The 24,775-nt window shown below is 51.0% G+C and overlaps 5 protein-coding genes across 5 annotated transcripts; 1 reads left to right on the plus strand and 4 right to left on the minus strand.

The window, feature by feature from the left end:
• Positions 1-4,450: 4,450 nt before the first annotated feature.
• Positions 4,451-8,245, minus strand: LOC100908294 (motile sperm domain-containing protein 2-like). The gene is made up of 7 exons (XM_029113022.1): positions 8,131-8,245; positions 7,842-7,982; positions 6,576-6,662; positions 6,171-6,332; positions 5,972-6,088; positions 5,742-5,866; positions 4,451-4,528 (listed from the first exon to the last, which is right to left on the minus strand). Exons 1-7 carry the CDS (start codon positions 8,243-8,245, stop codon positions 4,451-4,453), a joined length of 825 nt encoding a protein of 274 aa, XP_028968855.1.
• Positions 8,246-9,183: 938 nt separating this feature from the next.
• mts (protein phosphatase 2 catalytic subunit mts) lies at positions 9,184-13,499 on the minus strand. The gene is made up of 4 exons (XM_003738367.2): positions 13,281-13,499; positions 11,171-11,391; positions 10,791-11,031; positions 9,184-10,649 (listed from the first exon to the last, which is right to left on the minus strand). The coding sequence occupies exons 1-4, from the start codon at positions 13,386-13,388 to the stop codon at positions 10,284-10,286; spliced, it is 936 nt and encodes a 311-aa protein (XP_003738415.1). The 5' UTR covers positions 13,389-13,499; the 3' UTR covers positions 9,184-10,283.
• A 571-nt stretch (positions 13,500-14,070) lies between these two features.
• Rack1 (Receptor of activated protein kinase C 1) lies at positions 14,071-16,302 on the plus strand. Its single transcript, XM_003738366.1, has 5 exons — positions 14,071-14,290; positions 14,711-14,991; positions 15,217-15,462; positions 15,668-15,817; positions 16,033-16,302. The coding sequence occupies exons 1-5, from the start codon at positions 14,170-14,172 to the stop codon at positions 16,216-16,218; spliced, it is 984 nt and encodes a 327-aa protein (XP_003738414.1). The 5' UTR covers positions 14,071-14,169; the 3' UTR covers positions 16,219-16,302.
• Positions 16,303-17,767: 1,465 nt separating this feature from the next.
• LOC100908435 (REST corepressor 2) lies at positions 17,768-20,902 on the minus strand. The gene is made up of 6 exons (XM_003738376.1): positions 20,721-20,902; positions 19,717-19,891; positions 19,313-19,617; positions 18,818-19,176; positions 18,478-18,707; positions 17,768-18,362 (listed from the first exon to the last, which is right to left on the minus strand). Exons 1-6 carry the CDS (start codon positions 20,806-20,808, stop codon positions 18,167-18,169), a joined length of 1,353 nt encoding a protein of 450 aa, XP_003738424.1. The 5' UTR covers positions 20,809-20,902; the 3' UTR covers positions 17,768-18,166.
• A 1,835-nt stretch (positions 20,903-22,737) lies between these two features.
• LOC114828525 (uncharacterized) lies at positions 22,738-23,726 on the minus strand. Its single transcript, XM_029113021.1, has one exon. It carries the CDS (start codon positions 23,428-23,430, stop codon positions 22,738-22,740), a length of 693 nt encoding a protein of 230 aa, XP_028968854.1. The 5' UTR covers positions 23,431-23,726.
• Between the last annotated feature and the right edge of the window lie 1,049 nt (positions 23,727-24,775).

Below are 24,775 nucleotides of genomic sequence, written 5' to 3' on the forward strand. Positions count from 1 at the left end.
CGAGGCCGCTTGATGATCTGAGAGAGCAGATTTCAAGCGGGAATATTCCCGACAGAATCCCGCTCCTTGAATTTCCTGGGGAAGATCGATGCGGGGCCGGTTCGGAAAACGTCTGAAGGCTCTGTCTGATGGGAGGCATCGTTTTTTCTTCGTCGTTCAGATTTGATATCGAACATTTCTGATGATCGATGCGATCCCATGAGCGCGGGGCGTCTCTGAAAAAAATATCGACTCAGATGGAGAGAACGTGAGTCCCAGCGCGAAATCGTCTCGAGAAGTCAGGAATTCTTCGCAAGTTTCGGATCCTCTTTGAAAAAATGTGCGGGACGACGGTCTCCGGAATCTCGACTCCTCCGATCCCGTCACCGGAAACCTTCAACAAACGGAAGGCTCCGACGGGGACGACTGTATGAATGAATGAAACGAGACTCAAGAGCTGCCCAATCGTCTTTTGTCAACGAGGCAGGTGGCGGTCGTGAGGGCTCGAGACGGAAAATACAGAGCTCCAAATTTACGGGCTGTCTCGGGGGAAATTTTCTGACGACATTCTTTTTTGACGCGACGAGACGGTTACAGCAGAATCTGGAACGAGCGCTTGCACGATGAGGCCTCGGATCTGCATTCCCGGGAAGCTCGCTTCTCGCAATACGCCGTGTCGTTCCAGGATGTGCATACGGTCGCATTCGTGACAGTAAGTGAAATCAGCCGGTCAGGCGTCGCACATTTCCGAGCTCTCAGACTCGACATATGCATATCGGATCCGGAGCTTCTTCAGACCCCTGATCCCAGGACTCCCGATTTCGAAGTTTCTATCGGCAGGATTGCCAGATGCCTGGCGAGCCTTTCGGATCGGGAATTTCTTCCCATCCGGCGCCCCCGATAAGTATTCCTAGATCATGGCCTGATTCACTCGCATGTAGAACTATGCCGACGAGACAGAGCTACCTAGCGAATTCAGATCACCCGCGAGCCTATCAGAAATTTTCCTTTCCCGTACTCCTTCTCTGAAGGAACAGAGTATGATGCAAGGATTCGGCTCAGTCTCGACATTGAGTGGAAATGGGCGTGGCCATCTCTCCTGAAGCTCGCAGCCCAGGGGCTGACGGCTGAAACGGACGATTTATCAGTTTCATCTTGTTCAATATTTCCATATCGAGTCGTCGGCGGCGATTCCGGTATCAGCGTTCCGACTCACAAAAATGAGGTTCCTTGACAGGACTCCCTGAATGAAGTATTTCGGATTCCTTGGAGCGATCGCTGCCTCGAGTGACTGCGGAATAAAATGGAGTTCTTGCAGCAGTTCCCAAGGTACGGCCGCCGTGTTGTGATTCGATATGCGATGTCGGCTTGTGAATTTGTGCTTGAAGTGATCACCTGAGAATCACGATCGTTTAAACGATTGCCTCCCAATGTGTGACGCTCGTCATCACTTTGGACATATTTGTACTGATCTCGCTTGATGTCCTTCGTTGAGCGGAACCGTAGGCTCGCGGGAGCGACACATGACCGGAGAATGTACGATGGTCAACACGCAGAAGTCTCGCAGATGAGGGACCTATCATTTCGGATAGGGAATTTCCACATCGGAGGCTGTGAGCCTGGAGCTCCTACTCGACTTAGAACGATAGACCAAGCTAGACCAACCACCTCAGAGATAGGGGGATAAACGGCAGAAGCATAGCATATGAACACGCCGGATATGGCGACAAGCCGACGAGGACTAGGAATCCGTGCGACAAGGTTGGATGCCGATTCCGAACCAGCCTTCACCCCCATCCTCCGGCCGAATCTCAGGAGGATGCAATGAATGGGAAATGAGAGGAAGGAATATGGTTTATGATCCCATCACAGTCAAGGGGCAAGACCTATGGAATTCTGATGAGGCGACGATGCGCTCCTCTCAGGGGATGACCCCTCGGGGGGAAAATCGAGATTTCATCAGAGTTATTCGCTCCAAGCTCACTCGCTATGGAGACTTTCAGGTATGCTTCAGAAATGAGGATGGATCCCTGTGAAGGTCTCACAATTTCGATTTTTATACCTTATGGAATTCCAGGCCAGACGGGAGTTCTGATCTCGAACGATCCCAAGGGTCCGGGTCCGGATCCTCCCTCGGCCGCATATGTGGAATGGATGACGTTTTTACATTACCGACTCTGCTTGCATATCGCTTTCCGCGAACGAGGCTCATGCTCCCAGAGTAGAACCCAGCTTCGTCAGTGCCAGGCCCTTCGAAAATCCAAACCCCGAAGATACTGCTCGATACTTGCAGGCGGATCAGAGAAGTCTGCGGACAATAGGAATCCCAGTGAGGGATTCAAAGTCAGCGAGAGATTTTTCTCCGACGCACCTCCCTGAATCACGGACCGAGATAAGGCTATCTGACAATGTGATTCGCGGCTCAATCGATTAGGTTCCGCCAAACACCATGGTCGTCGATCGAATCGCAGGGCACGAAAAAAAATTATTTACTCTGGAAAATCAGAGGAATTGGAGTTTTGGGTCATCTAGTCCGTAGAGAATCTGATCTAGTCGAAAACAAGCACTCCCAGCTCGGAATATCACAAGGGGGACCGAATCAGGACCCAGCTTTTTGTGTTTCCAGTGATCACCGTCAATGCGGAGCAACTCCACGAGATGCTTTCCTGAGATGTCTCGACATTGACTGCAGATGTTATCGCTCGGTTGTTGCAGTCCTCGTTGTTGGCTCGATAGCCGAGGCCAGACAACGAATGAGATGTCATGAAGTCTCTTGTCTGCGATCAGCCAGCCACCTGCATCACCATCGGATTTCGATATAAAGGACTCAGGGCTATGTGGAGTAATAACAGGGGGCTTACCACGAACAAAGGTGGCAATGGCCAGATCCGCCAGACTTCATATGAGTCATTGAAGTCTCATGAAGATATTCAAGCGCTCTATCCGCTCACTCTGGAGTCCCTTCCACTCAGTGCTCTCTATTCCCTGGGTAGCTGAAGGCGCGGGAAATCGACTCGGGAAGGAGGGAACTGGCCGCTCATCTGGGCTGATTCGCGGAAGAGCTTCGTGTGGCATCTAGATCCGAATCTTTCCGTGCCTTACTGGTACTCTGAAGGTGAACTCCTCATGTACATACAGGGAACCAGGTGATCAGATTTCGCCGTCTTCCTAACTTGACCTAGGCCCGTTGCTCTCGTCGATGAGAGCGTCACCACGTTACATAAACGGGTCTCGGTGTGCACTTAGACGAGACCGGACGTACTTCCAATGTACGATTCGGCTCGCATGGCAAGGCTCCGATAGGAGGAACCAGAGTCATCGCTCACCCAATCGAGACCATATGGGTCCGAGCTCGGGAATCGAGACCCTGAACTCAAAGCTCGTAGGTAGATGTCATCGCAGCATCTGCTCATGTTCCGAAGTGAGATCACAGAGACAAAGTTCGAATCAGTCCCAAGAGAGAGATCAGAGGCAGACTCAGCCGTGTCTTAGTTAGAGCGATGCGTTTCCTTAGTGGCCTACGTTTAGGTAATCTTCTTTGAGATAAGAAAAATCCTCCTCTCTCAAGCACCCATTTCACACATGCTCAGATCGTCCGTTTTGCCGTGTCTGCCACTACCGCCGCTCCCGCTGCCGGACGAAGTTGCACGGATATCTTAACGGAGCCTTCATCAATCCCGTCCTTATCATGCTGCCGCCTTAGTCTACAGGATACCTCGACGATGATACAAGCACACACATCCGAAGTGGAAAAGGAGAGCTGAGGCGAGAGCTCACCCCGCACCACCGGAGTAATCGGAAAGAGACGACTGCGGGGGATAGAAATAGTGTTTTATTCGATGCATTACCCAACTAAAGCCTCCCATTTACCGTAGAGGAAGAACGAAAGCACATCTGCTTTCCAAACTTGACGTTACGGGCAGCAACCTCATCGATGATGGCCACTTGTCCGGCGAAATCGGAAATGCTAATTGTCCCTCGCGAATTACGCCTTTCGGATTGGCAAGTCTTTTTTTTCTGTCATCAACCCCACCCCCCAGGGAGCTGCATCCAGCACACAACCACCGGCGAACGCGTGCCACACATTCCCTCCCTCAATATCTTCCCGGAGAATTCGATTGATCGAAAGGTGAGGCAGGCAGCATAAGTTCGGTCAAACTTAGAAACACGTGACTTCGAGGCGGAAGCGCTCCCCCTGTCCTCGTATATCTGTATCGTGGTCTGATAACTCATCTCAGAATGCGCCCGAATCGGCAGATTCATCAGCCGGGGATAGAGTTCCCTCATAAATTGTCTTGGACGGTCAAATGAGAACTCCTACCATCCTGTCGGCTTCAATTGGTTCCATGCGGGAATCTCTACGGCCTCAATGTCTGAGCGAGCTGAACTCCACCTAGGTCGAGGCAGTACCGCGGTCCAACCCACAAGATATGGATCGGCGCATCCGACCCGTCTCCTTTCATTCCCGAAATCAAGCTTTCGCTGACAAATCGTGCAGGATACCGGGGGGCAACCCAGATCCCGGATCGAAGGTGTACACGAATTGGCTCTGGAAGCGAGAACGAGTCAATCATCCTGACTTAGCACCGGAGTCCCCGGAGGGAGTCGAAATAGAGTGAAATCCTGCTCTCAAGAAAGGGTCTCGCAGGAAATGTGCCCCTTTTTGGAAGTCGCTGCGGCGACCAACTTCAGAGAGCTGTATCTCCGAAACGGCTGGTCACAGAGCGACGATCGGAGGCGCGTAAAAAAACCGAGTCTGAGAGCTTTCATTCGCGCTAGTCAGATCATAAAAAAGATGGGACGGAGATATATGACTATGTTTTGTAATCGGAAATCATGTCGACGATTTCGCTGTTTTTTTTGCGGACTTTCCTTTTCCGCGAAACAAGACTGTGTGCGAAGTTTCAGAGTGACTGCTCAACTGTGAGTTAATTTAAGTACCCGAAAACCCTTTTTTCATTGAATAAGCCCAATTGGATTCTACCACCATTCGAGTCGGCTTGCGGAGGCTCGAATTGGAAGCATGCGCTGGACCTTCCGTCGACCCTACGTCATGCGGAGGGGCTGTCGAATCTTTTCTTGCGGAGAGATAGTGAAACGGAATTTTTGGCAGGAAGGACGGATCAAGACTAGAAGTTGAGCGATGTCTCGTAGTTTTGAACGAATCTAGCTACAAATAAATCAATACTCTCGCTTATCGACTGATTCGAAGAGGGATATCCCGTGAATAATGACACCCTCCGATTCCCAACGCGATCTTAAGAGGGAAGTCCTCGTTGCGAACTCCCCAGGGGGAGTTTTCTCGGCTCCGTACGACCAACCGTTCTCTAGATGGAAACCTCCGCGAGCCGAATGGTGGTAGGATCCAATTGGGCTTATTCAATGAAAAAAAGGTTTTCGGGTACTCAAACATACTTACAGTTGAGCAGCCACTCTGTAACTCCGCACATAGTCTTATTTCACGGAAAACAGTCCGCAAAAGGAAAATCAGCGGAATCGTCGATACGGTTTTCGATTTTAAAAAACGGTCGTATATCTCCGTCCCAAGTGATCCTTTTTCTGATCTGACTGAGACGCGAATGAAAGCTCCCAGACTTAGTTTCCAACGCGCCCTCGATCGTCGCTCTGCGACCAACCGTTCCACAGATACAGCTCTCCGAAGTTGGTCGCCGAAGCGATTTCCAAAAAAGGGGCACATTTCCTTCGAGACCCTTTGCGCTTGAAGTGGCGGATATTCTTCTCTCAATAGATTATTCACTCACCGTTCCCCCCATGAGTCGCGGCAAGTTCTCTTGAGAAATGTATTTGAGAACAGACTTCTTGTTGACGATCTTCGTCCGATCCGCTCCCTCTGACGGTAGCATCTTGCGAACGGTTTTCCAACAGGCTGCAAAGATTCAAGAGCGTCTCATGCGACATCGAGCTTGCTTGAACTCCACACTATGTAATTGCCTCCTGAAATTTTCATAACAAACGCCGTGTACTAACGAACCATTCAGCACGATCGGTAGATCGAAGACCAGGACGTGGTCCAGAGCGTCGACGTAGTGTGTTTTGAACGCATCTATCATGGTTTTCAAATAAGCCATGTGCTGGAAAAGTTCACGGACTTTCGTGATGAGGTTTTCTATCCGGAGTCGAGGGTTCCCAGGAAGCATTTTCTCTGCTTTCAAGCCTCGAGGCGGTGTTGCTCACCAGATTTTCTATTCTAGTTTTATGACAGTCCAATAGGACAGTTATGTTCCCGCGAATTTGCATCGCGGCGTATTCAATGAAGTAGATGAAATATTTGCGGCAAGCATCCTCCTCCTCCGAATCACGTGGTTTTCGAATGAGGGCTCCTCGAATAATTACTGCAAAAGACGAGGGTAAGCGAGGCTTGACCTTCACCGACTCCCTGAGGTGGAGAGATCTAATTGAGGAAGACGTATGTGCCATAAATCAGATCCGACTCAGAGATCTCTCGATAAAACCGGGCGGGCTCCGCCGCAAAGTTGGATGGCAGAACCTCCCTACACCGGGATCGGGGCACTGCCGATGGAAAGTGGGATGGAGCGTACACCCGTTTTCGAGAAGCCGTGGAGGGATACACTTACGGATATGCGCACCGCCTCGCGTTTTGCCGTGGAAGTAGATGACGCCAAGTTGGAAGGCTTCGGCGCAGATCGCGAAGGGATTGATATCTGAGAACGAAGAACTCGGTGAATCCCACGCGAAGGACGAGTGGAGGGGCAGAGAAAAATCTCCGTCTGGGAGCGATCTACATTCCCCGCCTGCCGCATGGACTTTAGTGGTGTTTTTCTCGCTATTCCCGAGATGCTGTGGTGGGTGCTGTTCTCCGAAAAAACAAAGGCACGCGGTCAGACTAGCCTGGTGCAACAATACGGCTGATGTCAGGGGTTCCAATGAGAGAATTCTGCATTATCAGGCTGAGAACATTATCTTTATCACTGCGGAGTCCTCGGTATACCTCTCCCTGGAGCTAGAACCATCGGCAGGCGACAGCGGGCTCCGCTCGCCGTACGGGACTCGCGGAGCTTCCCGAGCCACAGCACGTCAGCCGTGGAGCACGAGATACTTGACCGAGTCACTCATTTCCGCTTAATCGCTCGATCGAATATCTCACCAACTCCTGTACATCCTCATCCTTGTGCATTCCATGCAAAACGAGGCAAGCGCCCGGTCCGCCTCCCCTCTCCTCGTCCCGAATACCTTGACCCTTCCTTCGAAGAGAATGCCAGATCCACCACTGTTTCGCGTCGAGATACGGAGCGATGCAGGGAAAATTACCGATTCTCTCCTCAGATCAGAGTCGTCTGAAGAGCTCCGGCTAAAAAACCAAGGAAATTCAAGTTCTCGGCCGCATGGAAGCTCCACAGGAATAGCTAGAGCGAAGAGCCGCCCGAGGTGTCAATGAAATTCTCAGCCTGCGGAGCTCAATTCTCGCAAATCCTCGGTTGGTTTCGAACTATGGATGTTGTCGCCAGCGGCGCGTCAGACTTTTTTGTTGGGTTGCTGGAGAACAGAGACTGGGAGAGTTTGACTTTCTCTTTCGCCACGACCCCTCTCGTGCAGAATTGTTTCATTCACCATTGGAACACTAGTGAGGGGATCGGCCATGAAATTTCCCATGCTGCGTCGAGGGGTCACTTGCAGGAATTGCGCGCAGACTATGATGTTTCTGGACATTCCCGAGCAAATCGTTTCGGGAAGCGTCCCGAAAGCTCGTAGGCGTCCTGCTGCCGCCACCACTGATTGTCGCCTCTCCGTGGAGGTGATCCAGCGATTCTTGATGCGCCTTCGCAATCTAAGCCCGAAGAGCTTCTATCCCCAAAATCTCGATCATCAGGTGCTGCACGAACCACTCGGCTTGAACTTCCTCCTCCACTGGATAATCTCGATGAATATCTTCATAGCTTCTCTGGAGTCCTTTGCACGTCGCAGGATCCTGGCGAGATGGTACTCCTCAAGAATGAGCGATAGATCCGGTCCGATGGCTTCGTCTGGGGGATATTGGAGGACTCGGCGTCAGTATCCCAGTCAGGGGGGTGAACCTCCGTGCAATCAGCGTCGAAAGCCTGTGAGCTACTGCCTTCCTCGGTCCAAAAGTATCGCGTCTTTCGATGGACGAAGGCCGACGCGGGGACTCACCTCTCTCCAGGGACCCCTGGCAAAAGTGCTCCTTGAGACTGTTTCGAAAGTCCCCGATGAGGTCGGGGGGCACATCTAGACGATTGATCACTTTGATCTTCTTCGGTTCGCCCATGCTGAAGTGTCGGTATCGATTCCGATCGCGACATTTTGACTCACGAAAGCGAGTTGCGGTGGAAAGACTCGTTGAAGCGGCACTGCTGCATGAGTCGCTTGGATTGCTGCCACAGAGCGACATCGAAATGAAATGAATTATTCTTGCGTATGTTAATAACCCGTGCGGTCTTTCCTGAAGGCCGTGTCAATAAATAGGGCGTGAGCTCACGCTCTGAGTTGTCCGCTAAGAATTGCCATCCACCAGTTTTGAGCTTCCCGAGCTCTCATTTATGAAGGTGAAATTCAGTGAGTCGATTGAATCAACACGTTCGGGGAAAGTATTCCTTACCCGCCGAATCGAATGCACAGTAATCCTCGGGCTATCCGGAATCTTCCGCGTGGAGTTGGGAGGGATCCCACAGCATCACGGTGTAGCAGCGACTCTAGGCGCTACGAATCGTCTACCCTCCTCCAATGTGGTCCCTGAATCGCGCCGTCCTACTTGGTGCTCTGAGAGTTCGTTTTTTTCGCCCGAAGTCCCTCGTCCCCCGAGGGATCAGACTAGAAAGGTTGTTCCCTCGAACACTTCCGCCCTTCAGGGTGTCGAGTCGAGATCTCCTCCAATGAGGAAGGATCTAAGCACGATGTAGTGCCGCTCGTGATGCACCAAGAAGGTTCGGGGATTTTTCATCGATCGCGCAGTAGTCCGATAGCTCTCTCATCACGAAGCGGAGCCGAGGCGAAAGCTCCCCCTTCGGGAGTCGAAACCACTGGAGAGACTGGTTGAACTTAGAAAATAGTCTAGTTTGATGGATAATCCTACTATTTTACACATTTATTCATTATCATATTTATTATCAGCGGCATTATTGACCTCGTCGATCTTCTTGTCGTCATCATCACCAAGAGGAATTAGTTTGTTGGTATGATTCTCGTATAAATAAAAGAAAGGGACAATTTCACGCTTTTTCGTTGATTTTCATTTTCATTTGTTCTTTCGGTTTCGTCCATCATTCCCTGTTCTGTACGACGATTTTGCCGTGATTTCCACAAACAGATCCTCTCGCCGGTTGTCTCGATGATGAACCAATAAGCCGTTCAGCCAGGCCAATCGTGAACGAAGAAAGAACGACCTGCTGAACGGAAACTATGAACGACGCGCATTCCTTTTGGTTCTCCGTCACTCCCAATGATTTTCGCCCTCGATTCAACTCCCCCTGAGCCGCTTTCGAACCGTCTCGCGTACTCTTGATTTATCCGAAAATCCGCCACTCAGAGGTGCATCTCCATACTCTCCGCTTTTTCAAGCTGCTCGGGGCTCGATGCCTGCAGCGTCCAACAGACTGCGGTCTTGGTCGTCGTAGCCGTTCGGGAGCGTTCTCAGTTTGGTCATCCCAGGCAAGGAAATGAGACATCCGACAATGCCGCTGCGTCGACTCTCTGGATTGCTCAGGACTTAGCGTTTCATCCGCGCATATCTCTTCGTTCTCTTTTCACCCCATATAACGACAAGACTTCACATATCTCGGTCTTATTTGACGCTATATACATTACAATTGGAGTTCTCGCAGGCTTGTAGACCTGCACCGTCTCCAGTTTGCCTGGCAACACGAGAACCTCACCGATATAGCTCCTCCAAACCTCTCGAACCATGTCCCTAACCCCATCTCCTACTCACACGCCCGAACTCCCCTCACACCGACCCCGACTCGGAAGAGTCTCTCCTAAATTCTAGCTCGTATGACAATCCCTTGTGGTGTGTCCGTGATGACGTGGCAGGAAAATTGCCATTTGCAGATGAACGTCAGGCAAATCGGAACGATCCGCAAATGCCACGGTGAGATGATATTCTTCAGTTAAGTTGTTGTTGTTGTTATCCTTCATTCTCTTCTTCTTCCACTTCGTACTTCTTGGCCGATTCTCCGGCTGCTCCGACTTCGGCTTCTTGACTATGTATTCGTTTTGTCTCTCCGTTCCATCTTTGTCTTCCGGTATTTTTTTGGTGGAGTCGTGGTGAAAACGTAGAGGGCTCCGGAACAAGATGCCAGCAGAACAAATTAAAGGAAGTAGTCTGGAGTGCGCCTGGTCACGTGAGGTTCGCCTCTTCTCGGGGCGGGATCGAATTGAAGGAACGAGTACTTCAGTGAATCATCCAGTTCCATGATGGCTGCCTGGTTTCCACATCGGTAACAGTAGTTCGGAGCTGAGAAGATGGTAACGACATTTCTATCGTGGCACCAGTTGTAGCCTTCCATGACGAGCTGATGCGCTCGGGCCACGAGCGTCAGACCGTTGCTGTGGTTGAACGACTCAGAAATGTCTTGTCCGAAAGTGTAACCCGCACCTCGGGGTGAGATACCCCAGCCTCCCCGATCGTCGGGGTCTGACCAGAGCAGGTCACACATGGGACCTTCATGAGGAACCTGTGGGGGAGGATTAAATCAGATATACAGGCTTGAAAATTGAAGCTAGCCATCTCCGACTACAGTGCCGTGTCGAAGGGAAATATTTTCAGGTATGCATGGCGGCAACGTGCGCTTCCTCCGAACAGTGAACATTCTCACCTCTTGTAGTCTGTCGAGGGATCGAATATGGTCCAGAGAATCGATCGAAGGCGACAGTCCTCCATGCAGGCAGAAAATCTGGCCATCCACTAACGCGGTCAGCGGCAAGAAGTCGAATAAGTCTGTGAAATGTTTCCATACATTCGCGTTTCCATATTTACGGAGACACTCATCGTAGAATCCGTAGACTTGCGTGATCTGCCTGGACTCATGGTTGCCTCGAAGGATGGTGATGCGCTCCCTGCAATCCATGGGAGGTATTTGGTGAATTTCCAAACTCTCACTCTAGCACCATGAATTAAGTTGAGAATGGCGTGAACGGATCACTGAGGATCCTGAGTCTTCATCAGGGAATTGAGGAAATTCGGAACAGTACTAACCTGTATCTGACTTTCAGGGCCACGAGTAGCGTGACGGTTTCTACTGAATAGTATCCTCGGTCGACGTAATCACCCATGAAGAGATAGTTGGTATCGGGACTCTTCCCGCCGATCCGGAATAATTCCATGAGATCGTGGAACTGACCGTGAACATCTCCGCATACCGTTACAGGACATTTTACTTCTTGTACGTTGTTTTCTCGACTGAGGATTTCTTTAGCCTGCAACGAGATTTCCGATTTACTTCTTGCATCGAGGCTTGCCGCAAAGGGTCTGCTCGACAGACACCGCGTTCAGTAACCCGTCGGACAGCGGTTTATTTCCCTGTTATATCATCATAAGGGAGATAAGCCGGTTAAGCCTTCGAGGCTTGGCTGATGGAGGTCGGTCGGGCCGGCTCCGGAAGCTAGCAACCGAGTCTGGAGCTCATGAGCGCGATTGAGCACAGGAGGCCTTTACGACTGCCTCGGCGAAATATGCTTCCATTGACAGACCCCTAGACGCCGAAGTGTCCCGAGCGACTCATGATAACGCGAAAGCGTCATGAAGTCAATCTAGAGTGCGGGATGCGAGACGACGCCGAGGATGAGTCTCGCTCGAGCGATGGCTCCGGAATCTTTCCTCACAACGATTCCACATCGTGGAATGGAGAAACTCTGAAGTCTCGAGTCGAGCGCTACACTGTGCTATCGGCTCTGAGACCCGGGTACGACGATCAAAATTCTCAGCTCAAGCCGCGACGCAGGCACAGCATCGGTACGGTAGTTTCGCTGCCGTATAATAGCGGAAAAATAAGTGGCGGTAGCCGACTGGCAGCGCTACACTGACACGCGCGCGGTTCTACAGGTGTTCATTGAACACGAGCCGTAGCAACAACTAAAGAACTCCCATGAGTTCAACAGAAGCAGGCCGGTGACCACCGGCGTTGTCAAGCCAGAGCTCGGTGACTCACGACTCTGATGGGATGGTAGCCGCCCTGTATAACGGTCTTCGAAGCTCTGCTCGAATGCATAATTAAGGAATCCGACACCAGAGCCACATGATAGTTCAAATCGGAGTTCGGAAAGACGAGCGAGGCGACAAAACAAATCCCAGGACGGTCGTTGCAGGAATTTCATCTGTGGTATAAACCGACCCACACCCCGAAGACCGCATTCCCAGCATAGTCGAGGAACGTGGCCGTCGAGAGCAGGCATGACAACCGGCATCAGACGAAAGCCGTGTCCGGCGTGTTCGCGAGGGTCTCTATGACGTTCGGGGGAGATTATCGAATCGACGCAGCAGATAAGGGATCACTCATGCTAACAGACGAACGAAATCGCACTCGCGCTCCTCCTCGCCCGCCTCCCAAGCGTCATCTAGATACGTGGAGAGGTAATTGCGATCTTTTGGAGTCCACAGCGTACTGCACTTGCTTCTCGAACACCTCGCGAAGCTTATCGAGATTCACTTTGAGATTTTCGAGGGCATGGGCCGGCGGTGCGGTCTGACGTCACCGTGGGATGCCCGTGACAGTCCAACACCGATGACAAATACAAACAGAAACCGCAAAGTAATTCACCGAATCGTCGTCTCACCCGCGGAGCATTATCGCTCGATGACGTAGAACGATCACTGACAGAGATCTTCTCGATCGGAAGCAGAGAAAACCGGCGAAGAGCAACGAGCCCCGCCAAAAATCCGTGTCCGCTCCAACGGTTCTAAATTTAGAACGCCATTCGTATTATTCGTCGTCGCCATCGATGATTTCTAAACCGAGGAATCGCCATCGGTCCCGGAGCAGCGGAGCTCGAATAGAATTCGGAGGCGGTATCGTCACCAGGGCTGATCTCCTGAATTCCGCCGGAAAAGGAGCCGCGAATAGGCAAGTGATTCCAGAAATTTTCACCCCGACGACCCGAATCCGCTTCAGCGGTTCTCTGTCAGAAATCGGCACTCGGACCATTAAGCCACTGGCCGCCGCATGAAACATCACTCTGCTCCTGAGCATACATCGGAGGTCAGAGGATCCGACTTCACGTATTGGGTCGGGACACGATCGCCGCAATCTCGGTACAGGCTCGTAGGCTAGCGTTAGTCCGGCTAGCGAAGCATGATGGTTGAGGCTTACCTTTTCACAGAGCTGTTTGACTTGGTTTTCCGTGAGCTGTTTGCACTCATTGAGTTGCTCAATCCACGCATCGAGTTCTTTTATACTTTGTTTCTCGTCGGTGGTCATCGCGACGAGCTTTCAGTTAAAGTCGGTTGACTGACTGGCTGGCTGGTTAGGTCGCAGGCAGAAGACAACACCAAAGCAAGCTACACAATTTCCACCACCGGAGAAAGCAATGGCGGATGTGGTGCTTCATCAACCCACGGAGGAATCACACACCGACGCAGGGTACCACAGTCGGCAGCCGCTAGCTCTGATGACAGAGGCGGCGGTACAATTGAATTTCTCACCACACGCTCGACTGCCCGCGGGTCGAAGCGTCAGAAAAGCCCCTAAGGATCCAAGATATCTACCGGGTCGGTCTCAGTATCCGGCATGGGGTGCACGATTGACTCATGACTGGGGTCGTTGACACGGGCTCATTCTAGGGTTCATCCCAGAGCCCAAGGCATTCGGCGCACCGGCAAACCTGCTGGTACAATGTGGTGGCTAGTGTCAACCGCGCTCTTCGAAGCAACTCTTTTGCCGAACGCACGGTACCCATCCCGACGCATTTCGAGTTCCGATCATCGGGTTGAATCCACGAAGAAATCCTGATGCACCAAAGAATCATTTGTGGCGATGAGCCAGCCGAAGCAACGATATGCATCAGAACAAGTGACGCTTGACGGCTCTGTGGTACGTTTTCGAATTATGGCGGGACTGGGTACGTTTTCGACTTGGTGTCTGCTATGCTTCCGTGACAACATCCTTTTCGGCGTCGATGTTGGGGCTGTAATATCGCCTCATTGTGCCGTGTGGATAAATCTTCGAAAATCCGGGCGATTTTTGACTGTTCAACATCAAAATGGCGACGCTAGTGTCCGAGCACCTCGTCTATCGGGGTATAATGCACGGCCACACAGGCTGGGTCACTCAAATCGCCACCAACCCCAACTATCCTGAAGTGATTCTGTCGTCATCCCGAGGTATGTTTTCACTTGTGTGGGTCCTCATACGGTTGGCTCGATGTCACAGTGGTGAGACGGTCCGAGCCTCCTTTATTCACGACTGCTGAGGAATCTCGCTGAGCCCTCGCGGAATATCGTTTCTGGATAGATCTCGGGCTCGCATCGCGTTTCCCATTCGAATGTTGTGAACCCTGCACACGTTGTCTCATGTGCAAGACCGATCGAGTGTCGAGCGCAATCTTTTTCGAAAAGAATCCCTCGGAATAGGATTCGGGGCCGAGGTTCGCGAGCTTCGGAAGGGAAATGAGGAAGTCGCGTCGTCGATTTCCGTGTGCGAATTGTGAACGAGCATCGTGCCTCCTAGGCAAACGAGCAGACGACGTGACTGGAACTCTGACCTAGTGTTTGCTCCCAAATAACTGTAATCACCATCCACAGACAAGACCCTGATCCTCTGGGATCTGAAGCGCGAAGAGGGATGCTACGGTGTCCCGAAGAGGCGTCTCCATGGTCATGGTCACTTTGTTACCGATGTTGTCATGTCCTCCGACGGTCACTACGCGCTGTCTTGCTCCTGGGACAAGCACCTCCGATTGTGGGATTTGAACGCCGGCAAGAGCACTCGCCGTTTCGAAGACCACAAGAAGGACGTTCTCTCGGTGGCTTTCTCTGCTGACAACAGACAGATCGTCTCCGGCTCCCGAGACAAAACCATCAAGGTATGAAATCCTGACCCATGTATTCAGCAGGAATAATGACTTCCGGAAGCTAGCTAGAGCTACCCCGTTCGGTACCATGATGATCTTTTCACAACTCCCAGCGATCTTAATTGAACGTATGCGGAAGGAATTTATAACACAATGAACCTGAAATCCTCATTAGTATTTCCATCGAGGGATCGTCTGAATTTCGAGACAATAAATAATCGAAACCTTGACCCACAGCTGTGGAATACACTTGCCCAATGCAAGTACACCATCGTTGAGGACGGCCATGAGCACTGGGTTTCGTGCGTGCGCTTCTCGCCAAACAACACCAACCCTGTCATCGTTTCTTGCGGCTGGGATCGTGTCGTCAAGGTGTGGAACCTCGCCAACTGCAAGATCAAGACCAATCACCGCGGTCATAAGAGATACCTGAACACCGTCACTGTCTCTCCAGATGGCTCTCTGTGCGCCTCCGGAGGCAAGGTCAGTATATGCCGAGGGTCAGGTGTACTGTCGCTATATATTTTTGCACCGACTCCCGAGCGGAAGATGAGAATACATGATGATTAATTCACAACTCCGATACCTCCGGGTATATGTGGCTTTTCCACAAATTTCTGATCGTTCCCCTCGAATCTGCGCGGTTATCCGATCGGTCGGCCGAGTTGAGACCGAATACTCGTTTCAGGACGGTCTCGCCATGCTCTGGGACTTGAATGATGGCAAGCATCTGTACACCCTCAACAACAAGAAGGAATCGAGCAGCATCAACACACTCTGCTTCTCACCGAACAGATATTGGCTGTGCGTCGCTAACGGAGGTGGCATCAACGTTTGGGTACGTCACGCGTCTCGAGCGGAGATTTTCCCCTCCGGAACGGTTCGAGCGGAGGACCTGCTAATGATGAATCGAAAAAATACACATTCAACAGCTGAATTCTTTGAAGATCAATTTTTGTATCTGAAACAACAGGCTCCGCCCAAGGAGCTGTGGTGCGAAAGGAGGTCTTCGCTTGTCTCACAATGTAACGCCCTTATCTGTTCCTTCTCCAGGATCTCGAGAACAAGCGTCTTGTGGATGAGTTGAAGCCTGAGCTCGTATGCAACAACAACACGAAGAATAAGAGCAGCGAATGTATTTCTCTCGCTTGGGCTCCTGACGGCCAGACCCTCTTCGCTGGTTACACGGACAACTCGATTCGTGTCTGGCAAGTCAGTGTGAAGCAGTCCTCTGCTTGAGAAAATCGTATTCTCTAATCGTGCGATCGACGTGCTGGAAAATAAAGAAAAAACGACCGGAGCTCATGGGTCTTCCCTCCTCAAGTTCTCGTCTTCAGATCTAGTCATGCTGAACTCTCGGTAGAAAGATCAATCTAATTGTAAGGGAATCGGTTTCCGGGGGGGAATACTGTGAATGCAAACTCCAAGGGCATTTCGAAACTCGGGGTAAAAAGTGCTGAAATTTCATTCTACGGAAACCTGCGTCATGGAGAGTCCACTCCTGGCTGGGTATCCTGCGATAAAATTTCTCATAGGATGAGATGATTGTTTTGATTTATTTTTATTTTTTATTCGTTAATTTATCCACTAGCGCCCCGTACGTCTCCATGCTCGAAATCTGCGGACGATTCTCGTCTCGAGCGAACGAAATTCTCCTGATTCGAGGACACACTGGAGTTTCGCCTGCGGGACATTATGAGAGAGCATGCATTTCCTTCCACCATTTTTCCAGGTTTGCGCAAGGCACGGGTGGTAGATACTGAAGATATTCCAACTGAAGGACATGTCCGTCAATCCTGCACCATTCGAGACTAGCCCTTCAGACGTCACCGTCCTTTGGGGACTTCAGCTCTATCCCTTTCCTTCGCTTACGGGAGAGTGAGTCCGATCACTGATCCTGGTATTCTGTATTGAATCGATCAATCATTCAATCAAACAAATCGTGGGCTTACTCGATACTCACACAGACGGGCCGCGAGACGAACTTTGCGATCTTCGCGACTCGCTGACCTGAATTCCTCCCCTCGAGAGTGTCCGCTTGTATTGGACACTGCCCGTCTATCCCATGTATCCTCCGAACCCTGCCCGCTTATCGAGGACTGCCCTGATACTAGAGGCTGCCCTTCTATGGGGACATTCACGGTACATTTTTCTCGACAAGTAACCCGAGCCTCATTCTGAGCCTTGGTACTCCGGCTGTATCTTCCTGTGCCTTGGGGGATAGAGGGGAGACACTCGTAGGAGACCTTGTACACACACGAATAGGGTTAGGTCGCCCGCTTGCCATCGACATCAGCGCTATCGAAAGTCATACCTTGGACGGGAAAAAACGGGTGGGTAAATGCAACAAGAGCCACTACGGGGTGTTTCGGCTCGAATCAAGCAGAATCGATCCTTGATCAATGATCGTAGATTGTCCATTGGATGGAAGATTCCCGAAGACGGAAGAGAGTCCCAGTTTTAGATGATGAAAAGCGTGCACCACTAGGCTTTCTACGCAATAGTTCCGACTTCCTCCACCTTCCGTAGTGGAAAAGCTTGCGGAGTTCGGATCGCTTCCCCAAAAATACGCGGACCGCCCCTCTCGCGAAAGATGCTGGATCCGCCACATTTCGGATCGAAAAAAAAACGCGTATAAGAAGCGGCGGCGAGGCGTAGAGGATCTCGGATTGCGGTGCATCGAGAGCTACTCGAACTACTCTCGTAATGAGTGCGATGCGGCGAACTTTTGAAAAAGTCTCCGAAGCCTCCCCGATTCCTCCGTAAATCAACATCCTGCTCGTTTCTATTATAATAAATGTAGCTTTATTGAGACGGTCCCCCATCATCTCTGGTTCATCCGCTGCTTAATGTTTCGTTGCGATCGTATGAGCCCAATCCCAACAATGCTCCCAACAACCTTCAACATCATGACGACTTCTATGGCCCGCTCTCTAACAAATTATTTTCGGTAGATCCGAAACCTCGAGAACAGATACTTCTCCGCTAACATGCTTGAATATTAGATTAGGAATGACGGTGCTCAAAATGTGTTCATGTCGTTGACGTAATAGAGACAAGGTTCTGCATCAACGACGTTTTTGGTCGACGGTTCTTCCCGAACCTCCTCAAAATAAGAATGCAGACGCTTCATTGTCATTTGAAACGGACCGAACCTGCCGAGACTATCATGGACAGCGCGAAGTCTTCAAGTAAGTTTACTGATCTTCGCTGGCGAAGGTGATCCCGGCGAATTCGCGGCTTTGATTCCCGGCGAAGCACTGCGCGATGTCGTCTCTACTTTGGGCACGTCACGCTCGCTCTCCGGTTTCTCATTGGTTCGAGGTGAGATCCCGTTTTCTGCTTCCCACTCGGAGAGCACGTTGTCGAGCTTATAACGGTCTCTGAAACGATAATCGATTTCTGGTGAGAAAGGCAGATCCAAGTCGACGGACTGTTCTGTAGATATTTTCGGACGCTCGTTCGGCTGTGCTCGAGCCTCCACCGAATTTTATTCACCTCTGGTTCGCGTAGAAGCTCTTGACGTGCGTTTCGGTTTTGTTGCCAATGACCTCAGCGATCGCTTTGAAGTCCACTCCGTACTTGCGAATGCCTTGAACGGCCAAGAGCATTTCGTCGTTGGTCCATCGAGGATTTGTCTTACCATTAGTCTCTGGAGGTCGCAAATGATCGATACCCTTGGCAGTTTCGTCTTTGAGCTTCGAAATGTCAGCTTTGTTCAATTGAACCTTGAATGGGAGGACGAACTTCAATTTCCCCCTCATCGAGAATTCCCAAGTTCTGACAGCAAGAAGCGGAATTTGTGCTTGGCCGGGAGTAAGTTCAAGAGTGGCCGTACCTGACGTTTCAATGAGCAGAGCTCAGAATCGAGGCCCTTGAGGATGGCATCCCCCTGTCCCGTGGGGCCAGACGCAATGCTCATCAAGTCCTGATAGTTCAGGTACATTCCTTTCGGGGGCTTCTTTTGCTTCTTCAGATCGGCCCCGGTAACACCGTTCCCTCCACCGAGTCCGACAATGTGCTTCGAGAGCCCACCCGACTTTGGCAGCATCCCGGTTTTCTTCCAATGCTGATTACAGTTTGAGCAGAGACTGCCCTTCGGGGAGTTGTGGAGACCGTGCGGAGCGTTCTGATTGCAGTTGCTGCAGATGTCTTTCTCGTCCACATCCGACTCGTTCTCGGTGGCGTTTCCGCTTTCTTGAATATAAAACGTCGAAAATGAGTAACATTCTCTCGGAGAGGCAACAACGACAGTCGATACGTTTTCGGTATTCGGAGCTGGACTTCTCTCCTGCTTGCATAGGTCCCGCTCCGGGCACATTAGACCGCTTACCTCCATCTTCCGGCTGCTCGTCGTGTCTCAACCGTCTAGCTTGTCTGTCCATGAGCGAAACCCTGTTTTTGGTCTTCTTCCAGGAATAGTAATATTTTACAAGAGAAGGAATCGATTTGTCGGGAAGCATCTGCCGAATTTTGGCGAAATTCTTCCCGTGAAACTGATAAGCTTGTTCGAATAGTACTTTATCCTCAACCGTCCACTCGTCTGGCAAAGGAGTGAAATTAGGCAAATCGTGGATAGCTTTGTCGATGTCATACGCGTGCCAGAACAGCATGCCTAAGGCTTGCTCTCCGTTGTAGCTGGAACGGAGAACGACCATTGCTAGCTTCGGCTCAGAAGGCTTCATGATCATGGTGGGAACTTGGGCTCTCCTTGGTCATGCTTCTCGGGATACTCACCCATACTTCTCCTTGGCTAAACAGATATAATCTTCGAGACTATTGTCAGACATGTTGCTCTCAGGCTTCCACACGAGCAGAGCCTTCTCTGGCATCGCAGCAGGACAAGGTTCCGTCGATGATATCAGTTCTGGGCACGTCGCCTGATAGCAATGGCCGATGTGGATCACGTTCTCTGGAGGAAGAGAGCGGAAAATTATCTCTGATAGCTTCATTTCGCCTTTTGTGCAGCTCGGAGAGCTCCCGAACTACAGCTCACTATTCCCCCTTTAAAAATCCGCCACCCTCCGCGTTCGCGAAATCGATTATGGGAACGGAGGCTGCGCTATTGACGTTGGATCATCACAGAGATCTCATCGCTGATCCTCTGGAATCAGGAAGATCCCCCACAGCTCCTCATGAAATCCACATGAAGCCGTGCATCATTTTTCAGCGTTTATTCGATGCTTTATAGCGCACCGGGGTCCCCTATTGTTTCCCTTCTGCCTGCTCCCCGGGACCGAGTGGACCTACATATGTAGGTCTCAGGGACTACCTTCCAGACAAAGGCGGCCTCTACGTGATAGCTTCCCCTCTGATGGAAACCTGCCGAGTTATATTCTTTTCAGCACTCATCGGTAGAGCGGATCGCGACCCTGTTTTTCGGATCGGTGTTTTTTCTAAGATAATTCGAATGATCCCTCGTCGAGCTAAGTCCGTGCGAGGAGTGGTGGACGGGGAGCCGGGAGAAAGTTGATGGGGAAGACCGCGTCATTGAAACACCATGCTCTTTGTGCTCGGTGGTGGTTGGTAGTGGAGACCACAGGTACCGCTAGAGATCCACATGGCTTCGGACTGATGACTCCAGAAAGTTCGTTTCTTCGACGTTCGATATAAAACTGTGAGGAAAGACTTCGGAAGCCTCTATGGACTATTGTACTCAAAGGAGAGATATAAGTCGTGATCTACATCGTGAGCAGGAGCTTCGTCAACATTAACCGATCGGCTTCGTGCCGGGATCTTACCACGCTCCCGTTCGTCGTCGTCTGAGTCTCCATGATGGCCATTGTTGGCAAGAACCATCCTCCGAGCCTGAGTTTCCACCTTATCCATCGTTGTCGAGAAAAGTCTGACAGCAGAGAAAACCGACACAACCCGTCCGAAGTGAAACACCACTCGCACTGTAATGCAACCAGCACTCTCAGGCAAGCACTCTACAGGCGGCTGGCGCGGCAGAATATCATGTTCCCAGCGATGCGGCCGCGTGCTCTGAGAGGAGCTAGATCTTCGGAAACGGCTCAAAGAACTTTCTTTTGAGCGGTCAGCGTCATCGAATTTAGACTAATTGGGCCAAGCAGGTCCCATAAACTACAAAGGAGGCGTATCATTACGTGGCGGACCGTACTGGTGAAGTTAGGTGAAAAGTTCGGCCAGATAGCAGCCCGCGTACGGAGAGCCGTCCTCGCTGAATAACGAATTTGAATCTTCAGATGCGAGAGAAGACTGAGGCGGAATTGAAGGCGGAGTGCGCGGTACAGATTCTGGATGGCATGGTCCAGTTCAATCAATTCCGTTGTCATTTCGAGGTTCCCGGATCCGGGAAGTTCATCGAGGACGGCGCTCCGTAGGAACGACCGCGTCACTAGCACGGCCGATCTCAGTCGACTTTGGCGGCATTCGTTTGCATAACCGCGCGCATGTGTGGAGGTCCGAGTGACTTCCTCACGCTTCGTCTTGGAAATTATAGCTTATTTTTCTCTACCCGCAATCTCGGTCACTCCATCATCAGTTCCAGATCACACAGACTTCCGATTCTGGAGTGCGAGATGCAATATTTCGTCGGAGGAGCGATTCTTCTTATCGGAGCGGAGATCTCGTAAGATTGTCATGAGGGAACTCCGGAGTGCGTCACGTTCGCTGGGACGCTGCTCACGAGGCTTGATATCAACTCGGCGCATTCGCTCCGGAGTTGGGGACTTCTCGGAATTTGGATCATTTCTCTTGCGAGCGGTGATGGGTTATGAGTTATGAGTAGAGGCTGGTGAGAGAGGATTCCTGTCGTTAGACTCTTCTTGATGAACATACGTTACTCCTGATGCTGACAGAAATTCGTAGAGATCGAGAATACATCCAGCTGTCGACATGATCCCATATGGACGTGTGTCGAGCTGGCGAAATCAAGGAAGGGCGGAAGGGAAGTTGCTGAAAACGACAAAACCCTTGCAACAGAATTTCTTCAGGCTGGACCACACAGACAGACAAGGTTCAAAGGTCCAGGTATAGTTCATCATCTTGCGGCCAAGGACGGATCCAGAGAGCTTCTTGCGAGGTTTCCGAGAGACCGATCCTCCAACGTGGGAACCTTGAATTGAATGACCGCTAGAACGACTGCTATTCCAGATAGCTGGTCCTTGCCTGATCGCCATCTGATCTCACAGTCCCATCTCCAGGGACCGTGCCCCAGTTTAATTCGCCTCCGAAACACGGAGGCTAGACGAGGTATCTCAATCTTGTGATGACTCACTGACCGATATATGTGCGGTCCTCCTCTAACCCGGAGGTGACATGCGGCAAAGCCTCGGGCTCCTGGATGGTCACCGGAAAAAACTCTCTATCTCGCCCCGACTCGTGCAGTCCCATCCTTGATCTGCAGTTTCGAAATTCGCTGCGTGAAGCCCGCGATCGCACTCCCAGAGACTTCGTGGAGCAATTCTTCAGGGTCATCCGATCAGGGCAGCATCAGGATTGAGAATGATCTTAAGATGTCTGTTGTTGGATAAAAAACAAAGAGCGATAACGTCAATGTTGATGCGAAACTTTATTCCGCGCGATCTGCACTCCTCAATGAGCGATGTGCATGTAACAAGCTCTCGAATTTCTGAACAAGAACCTTGAGGAGAATGATATCACATCTGTCCTACTTCCCGAGCATCTTATAGCTCAGTTAGCATGTGCGAAGAGCCCATCAATATTCATCTTTTGCGTCGATGAAGCGTGACCGGAAACCCCAAAACTGCAACGTCCCAACAATGGGATGAGATATCAGAATCGCTCGTTCTCAACGAGAAGAGAGCTCACGTACTTTTCAAGAATCTCCGACCTATACACTTCGGCTGCTTGATAAGGCAAGCGGATCGACGAGGATTGTAGGACAGCGTCTCGCATTTCGCTTTTGTGTTGGCAAGGTATCATCTCTTCAATGGAGGTCCAAAGACTTTCGGGGTTTGGTTTCGAGCTCGCGGCATTCGAATCGAGCTTATCGACGTAGTTTTTGAAGTGCCGATAGCACAGACATTCGTACAGCACTAAATGGAAAACCCGGAAACTGATTGCATGGCCAAGAAACTTCGGCTTCGTGCTCAACAGGGTCTGCAATGAGAAATCACAATCCGACAGACATCGGTCGACGAGATCGACCAAGACTTCACAGCGTAAGTAATTGGCATCGGGAGAACACAGCGAATGGAAAGTTTTATGGAATATGAACACATTGGAGATCCGCAGTGGGTTCAGAGCCTTCAGACACACGACGTGCCGTTCAAGCGAATCTTCGGGATGACTGAAATATTCCTCGATAAACTTCAGCGGCTGTTCAGGTTGGGCGAGCATGATATCCATGAGGAGACGATTCATGGAGTCCTGGATCAATTGGCGTCGTTTGTTCGTGACAGTCGGCGATCTTTTTGGGGAGTCTGGCACACTCCGAGAGTGAAGCGCCTTCCCAGGTGAGGTCATCGTTGTTATTGATTTATTCACGCAATTTACTGAACATTTTTCGGCAACGGGGGAAATAGAACGTTGCCTCGCGGCAGACAACCCCTTGGCAGAGCAACAAAAACCGTTGTCCAGGAAACGGGAGCGCGAGAGGAGCAAGGCGGGTTTCGAGTGCGGGAACACATGCGGTAGGACAATGATTAGTATTATACAATGTCCCCGTGGTAGAGTGTTCTATCTGCGAAGGTTCGCGCTCAACTCTATCCATCTCGGTTGTGTTGCGTTGAGATTGCGCATGGTCCCGTCTCGACCTTTCCGTCGAGCACTATCATGAAGTCCGATCCCGAGTTCCCCGATGCACTTTCGCTCGCGCTCGATCTCGAATCCAAGGGGGATTGGTCCTCGGTTTCGAACTCGAGGGAATTATGTTCATCATTTCCAGCTCCTTTCCGGCCTCAAGACCTTCTCCGGACTATCTAAGATCTGGGTGAAGATTCTCGCCATGGGAGGAACTCCATAGCTCTGGGTGAGCATCTTCTGGAGGTCAGAACTTCGGATGCATGTGATCCGGAGAGCTCTACGCGTGGGAAAAGAGCTCGAGACTCGCCCATGATCCAGTGTCCTTTTTTCTGACGTCAGCGTCGGGTCAGCTGGATTGCGTACGCGATCGAGAGTCGTTTCTGAGCACGGACCCTTCCCTTCAGATCCTCCTCCCGTGCTAAGTTTCAAACTCCCAACTCGCCCGTATTTCCTCCAAAAGGGAGGTCTCTGAGACCAGGGTGATAATGTAGGTTCCTCGCTAACAATGAATAAGGATACGAACACGGCTCGCGAGGAACATCGAGAAATCCTTTGGTTGAAATCCGGGCGCATGATCACCGATCACTCAGGCTTGCCACACGCATCATAATTCATCGCCATCGGGTTGGAATCGACCTTCCAAAGTCCTGGCCGATCTTCTCCAATACCGGAGCTCTGCATGCACGCATGGATTCATGAACGTGGGTCTTTTTCGGCAGAGGCCTTCTGGAAGAGACCAGGGTAACTTTAGAAGGTAGGAAGATCATTATTCATTATCCGCTCCTCGAACGCCGGGTGAGAGGAGCAAACGAAGCATCGACTACAGCGACGTCTGCCCCCCATAATCCATGTTGAGGAGCCGGACATGCCAGCAAAGATCAGCATATCATCGTATCCAATCCACATTCCGACGGACGGAGCAACCGTCGAGGTATAAACATTGCGGAACTACAGTGAGACTTCAGCTGCTCAATGCCTCCACGCAAGGATCGACTGCAATCTGTGATCGGCTCCTAAGTGTCGCCTCAGGCACGTGAGGATAAATTAAAGCTCGTCTACTTAGGGA

This window comes from Galendromus occidentalis, unplaced genomic scaffold (assembly GCF_000255335.2).
Source record: "Galendromus occidentalis unplaced genomic scaffold, Mocc_1.1 scf7180000075933, whole genome shotgun sequence".
Lineage (NCBI taxonomy): Eukaryota > Metazoa > Arthropoda > Arachnida > Mesostigmata > Phytoseiidae > Galendromus > Galendromus occidentalis.